The sequence below is a fragment of the Notamacropus eugenii genome, chromosome 4 (genome assembly GCF_028372415.1).
Source record: "Notamacropus eugenii isolate mMacEug1 chromosome 4, mMacEug1.pri_v2, whole genome shotgun sequence".
NCBI lineage: Eukaryota > Metazoa > Chordata > Mammalia > Diprotodontia > Macropodidae > Notamacropus > Notamacropus eugenii.
The window spans coordinates 241,138,928-241,144,927 of NC_092875.1; the positions used below are offsets into that span (position 1 = coordinate 241,138,928).

A 6,000-nucleotide genomic window follows, 5' to 3' on the forward strand; every position below is an offset into this window, starting at 1 on the left:
CATATTTTTCTCTTTTTCAGCTAAGTGCATAGTTAATCAACACTGACAATAATGCACTTATTACCAGAACTTTGTCCTATATTTCAAAACACTGAATTATACCAAATTTTTCTTATGTCCTAAGTGGTTAATGAATATGTTTGCTCATGATATGTTATCATTATCATTATTATTATTATTATTATTCAACAGTCTTTAGTTTCTGGGTCTAGGGAGCAGTCTGCATTTTTTTGGTTCACATTAATTGCTTTAAAAAAGGTAAAAAATTGTGTTCTTAGCTGACTTCTCCTAAGTTCTAGAATCTGATTCTCTTAGTGAGTGAGTGAGTAGGAAGAAAGAGCTTCATTTGGTTGGGCCTTTTCTCTTAAAACAGAAAGCTGTATTTTTCTCCCCTGAGTTATAGCTTATATTTAAATGGTTTGGTTTATAACTAATTTTGTATTTCTACAATATTCAGCATTATAGATAGCTGTCTTTAGGAAACATTGGTATTAGTCATTTCTTACTGAAAACTGTGCACTCTTCTTTAGGAACGGGTACAAATTTCTGTATTGCTCAGCTCGGGCCATTGGAATGGCAGACATGACACGAGGATACCTGCACTGGGTCAATGACAAGGGAACTATCCTTCCTAGGGGACCTTTGATGTTATCTCCTAGCAGCTTGTTCTCTGCTTTTCATAGGTATGTGTGTTAATAAATGGGACATTTTATCTGCCTTTGAGTTTGTGTATGGTTGATTGGTTGTGGTAGAAGAATTTTTCTAAGGTGGCAATAGCTAATATATGTAGTAATGTATGTAATAATATATGGTAGTAGTAATATATGACTGAGTGTAACATCAGAGATTTGTTCATTACTGTGGATAGTCTTCCCACCGTAACAGATTGCAGCCTATCTATAACTTGGTAAAGTCTTCAAGAATTGCCACGACTCGCTCCCCACTTACCCAACCACCACCACCACCACCACCCCCCAAAAAAAATTCATGACCGCCTGACCAAATATAGCTAGGTTAGTCACTAGAGACCAGTCAGTCAGTCAGTTACAAAACACCTTTTCTCAGAATCTTTCCTACTCAATAGGACATTTTCATTTAAGGGCATAGACTTCAAGAAGCAAGGTTCATCTCCATACAAGAATGAAGCATGAGAATGGCACTTCAGCGAAGGGATTAGAAGAGAAACACTTCAGTAAAAATAGAAAACTTTGCTGTACTAGTTCAGTATCATGTTTTTGTTTTCAGAAATTGTATTTCTTTCTCGGCACTTTGGTTTCTTTGGGGCATTCCCAAGATTAGTATAAATTAGAGATTGGTCTTATGTTTATATCAAAGTAAGTAATAACATAAGAAAATATTATTCTAATCTTTTCTTGCTATTTCACATTACCCTGTATGTGCAGGCACATTGTTTGCATGTTATCTCTTCCCTGGTAGAATGTGAGCTTGTGGGCAGGGACTGAGTTTTTCCCTTTCTTTTTTTCCCCAGCACTTAACACAGTGTAATAAGTGCTTAATGAATACTTGTTGGCTGGCTGACTTCAGTCCTCTCTCTACTAACATGGGATTAGTGTAATTTTTTTAAAAATTATTAGGCTTATTTGGAAGGGAGTAAGAATAATGGAGGAAATAAGCGTCAATGAGTGATTCAAAGGCAGGAATTTGAAAAGCTGAGTTAAGTGAACACGGAAAAACCGAGAAGCATAGTGTTTGAACATGGTGCATGCTGGAGGGCAGAGGGGGAGGACATTAGATATGTCATAAGAAGAGCCAGATTTGAATTCCAACTGCAGGATTTGAAATCTCTATTACACAGATACCCTGTAGAACCTGTAGCCAGGTCATATCGTGTCTCTGTTTGCTCATCTGTGAAATGGAGAGTTGGACAAGATGATCTCTTAAGACATCTTTCATCTCTAAATCAATGATTCTCTCACCACATAATCCAAATGTGTGTATGTGTATTGTCTGTGTATATTTACACACACACATTTGTGTGAATGCATGTGTGTGTATATATGCCCATTGAATTGCTTAACTCATTATACTTAGGTTACTCTTCTAAAATAACTGCTGATATTCAGCAAGGATTTATTAAAATCCTACTGTGTGTAGAAGGCACCAGTTGTGCTAGGTGTTGGGTCTACAAAGACAAAATGAAAAACAGTTCTTACTCTCAAGGAATTTACATTCCACTGGAGCAAAGAATAGTGAGGTCATTCAGCTTAAAATCTCCCTCACAGGGTTATTGTGAAGATCAAATGAGACCATGTGGGTAGTGTTCTTTGCACACCATAAAGCACTTTATAAATTTAGTTATTATTATTACTATCATTATTTTTCTTAAGAGAGTATGTTTGGCAGATCTTATGCTCCACTGCTATCCATGCAGTGTTTAAAGAGAGTTAAAGGAAAGCCCCTTGCATGTTAAGTGGAAACCCCTATGGAGGATTTATGAGAACATAGACAAGAGTCAGAGCACAGGAGATATACTATAAGTAGGTTACAATTTGCATCATTGGAGTGAAGTAGCCACAGGGTGAACTCATAGATCCATCAAGGTATCAGCAAAGTATTTGGCACAGTGGAAGAGTGAGACCTTGCCCTGGAATGGTCTTTCCATTACCAAATTTAAGGTGGAGTATCTTAATTAGTTAATATTTTCTTGAAGATAATTCTAAAGATTAAGCAGTGAGATTTCCTTAAAAAAAAAAAAAAAAGGTTAAATGGAACACCAAACCTTATCAAGAACTTAACATTAGGAGAAGTTATCATCTGGCATTCTTTCATTATATTCCTATTTTATTTTAGGGAAGTGATAGAGAAGAAACCTGAAAAGTTCAAAATTGAATGTTTGAATGATATCAAGAATTTGTTTGCTCCAAGTAAAGAACCATTCTATGCTGCTTTTGGAAATCGACCAAATGTAAGTTTATACCTCCTCTCTGTGTAATGGGTTCCAATGTGTTTGGTTGAAAATCCAATGAAATTCTTCTTACAACTTGTTTTGTTTTAGGAAATTTACCATGCCAGAATTGTCCAAGCCAACTGAGTGTCTAATTAAAATGAATTTCTCTCCTGCTATAAGAGTGATCATGTTAGATTCAATCTAATTCTATAAACTTTTCATAAGCACCTACTGAGCGTAAGATTAGGTGACTAGACTATAAAGAAGAAAAGACAAAATGATTTGTTCTCAGAGAGCTTACATTCTACTGGAATATAAGGATCTACTGTAAAATTGCCTAAGAGAGATGATAAAAATTTTGGTTTTTTCCACATTCCCATAGTAACTGGGAACTTGTGAGGTCTATCTGCTTTGAAACTTTTCATTAAAACCAAAGAAATCTTTTCTTTTGCTTTTATGATTTTCCTGTCTTTTCGCTTGGGTACGGTTTTCCCTCTGTGCAGACAGTTAGCTGTGAGTTAACTAGTACCAGGGTCTGTCACTCAGGTGAGGTGGAAAGAGCACTGAAAAGTGGAAAGGACAAAACCTGATATATCATGGTTATGCTACTTATAGTAGCTGTGTAATCTTGCCCACGTAACTTCAAATCTGGAAACCATTTTCCTTAACTATAAAACTAGGAGTTTGTACTGAATGTTCTGTGACTTTCCTTTCAGTTTTAATATTGCATGACCCTGTGAACCTTGACCACAATCAATCAATAAGCATTTATCATGTCTATGATAATCTAGGCACTGTGTTACATGCAAGGGATAAAAGTGAGTCAGTCTGTGCCCTAAAGGAGCTTTATCATCTATCACAGAGATAATGTCCTTATGTGTGTATGTATGTACATAATATTATAAACAAAAATACAAGGTCATTGAGGGTTGGGGGAAGGCACCAGCAGCTTAGTGGTCCCAAATTATAGCAATTCATAATTATTTCCTGGGCTTAATTGTGATTCAAGAGCTGATTCCTAGTGTCTAGTCAGCAGTGCTGCCACCTTTCCTGCCAGACTCCCGACACCCAAGGGTCCCTTTTAACCTTGTGTCACCATTGGGTTTGCCTGTTTCTTGGAGTTCAGGTACAGTAGCACAACTGAAATGTGCCCAGGCCTCTGTGTTTTCCTAAATGACCTCTTAATTTGCCTAGTGCTTGCCTGTCTTAAGGAACTTGGAAGGCAGCTAACAATTTCTTCTTTCCCAATGGTTAATGCTTTTCTGCAGGATGTGTATGCCTACACACAAGTTGGTGTCCCAGACTGTAGAATATTCACGGTGAATCCCAAAGGAGAATTAATACAGGAACGGACCAAAGGGAACAAGTCATCGTAAGAACATTTCCCTTGTTACGCTGCACAGTTGCAGGGAGTATGGGCGGAAGCAGAGTACTAACCCTTAACTGACAGGTCCCTGCTGAACTAAGATGACAGTCCTAATTTGGGGAGAACTTTCTCTTTACCTAGATTTTTGTCTCTTCCCTGCCTCACAAGAAACCCTTCAACAAACCAAATTTTAAAATGAACCTTCACTGACTTGGACATTCAGTTTGATAAATGGGGACTAGATATATGTTTTTTTTCCCTACATGTCTAAGGGATCCAAGATCTAGTCAGTCAGTTACTACACATTTTATTAAGTAGTACTATGTACTAGGTGCCACCCTATGCTTCAGGGATACAAAGAAAAGCAAAAGACAGCCCTTGTTCCCAAAGAACTCAGTAGAATGGGCTCACAGATGTTATGCAAACAACCATGTACAAACAAGCTTTATGCGGGGAAAATGGGAAAGTCAACCATGGAAGGGCACTAGCCACAGGTCAGGAAAGCTTTCATACAGAAATTGGGATGTTAGCTGGGACTTAAAGGAAGCCAAGAGGCAGAAATGAGGAGGGAAAGCATTCCAAGTTTGGGGGACAGACAGCAAAAAAAAAATACCCAGAGCTGGGAGAGTGAATTTCTTATTCAAGAATCATCTGATTTTATGTCTCTCACTCAACTTTAAAGGTCTAATATCTGTATTTCTTCCCCATCCTACCCTGCTCCCTTCTCATCTAGGTATCACAGGCTGAGTGAGCTTGTAGAACACGTGTTCCCGCTCCTCAACAAAGAACAGAATTCTGCTTTTTCATGCCCAGAGTTCAGTTCATTTTGCTACTGGCGAGACCCAATCCCTACGGTGAACATGGATGACCTGGCTTGAAAGTTGTCACCCCTTCAGGAAAAGGGGTCTGCTCTTGAGATGCTCAGGCTCACGGTGAAGAGTGAAAAGCACTTCTGAAGTGGGGGCACATTCATCTTACCTTAGATCCATAGGTGTTGAGGCACAGACCATCCAGAGAAGTGAAAGGCACAGCCGCCTTTTTAGCTTCACTTTCCTGGCTTGACTTGGGGATTGATCATATCTGGAACTTAACACTGCCAGAGCCCATGGCACCAGAAGGTAGAGTGAAGATGAAGCATTAGCCTTAAGTTTGTAGTCCTATGCTTCTCTTGTTGCAAACTTTTTGTATTTGGTGGTTTGTTTTGTTTTTGTTTTTTTCTTTTTTTTCTCCTTTTAATTGCTAAAATTAAAAGGTGGAAAGGAGAAGCCAAAAAAAAAGTGCACCAAAAAGTTATGGAAAGTAGATTGGAGTAATTCCCCAACCAGGCACTTTGGATTTAGTGTTTCCGTGTATTACCAGGGTATTTTCAGAGGATTAGTTGTTCAGTTAACTGTTACAGGGCCAACTGATAATGTAGGTACAAAATCTGTATATATCTGTTCTTAAAAACCATACTCAGAAAATATGAAAGAATAGCTGCTTAGATGTACAAATATGTTTTATCATATGTACAGCAATACTGACACTCATTAACCAGACTCCCATTACTTATTCATATATTGAAACTTTGTCATTTTTTTCATTACATTGAGTAATGACATCCTTCCTCCCGCTCTTCCCCAACCGCTCCCACACACATGCAACCCTCTTTAAACAAGGAAGTCTTATTTGAGCCTTAATGTTAGAAATGGTTTTCTTGCATTAAAGCACTGTGAGCTTTTAGGGG

General features: G+C 38.0%; 1 protein-coding gene across 4 annotated transcripts in view; it reads left to right on the forward strand.

Annotated features, from left to right (window-relative positions):
• The window catches only part of LPIN2 (lipin 2), a 101,809-nt gene extending 96,655 nt beyond the window's left edge, over positions 1 to 5,154 (forward strand). For all 4 annotated transcript variants that reach the window (XM_072604314.1, XM_072604315.1, XM_072604313.1 and 1 more), the window contains exons 17-20: positions 531 to 683; positions 2,812 to 2,926; positions 4,177 to 4,280; positions 5,008 to 5,154. In XM_072604314.1, coding sequence (XP_072460415.1) covers positions 531 to 683; positions 2,812 to 2,926; positions 4,177 to 4,280; positions 5,008 to 5,152 — 517 coding nt within the window. In that variant the 3' untranslated portion in view covers positions 5,153 to 5,154. The remainder of the gene's footprint in view (positions 1 to 530; positions 684 to 2,811; positions 2,927 to 4,176; positions 4,281 to 5,007) is intronic.
• Positions 5,155 to 6,000: the final 846 nt, after the last annotated feature.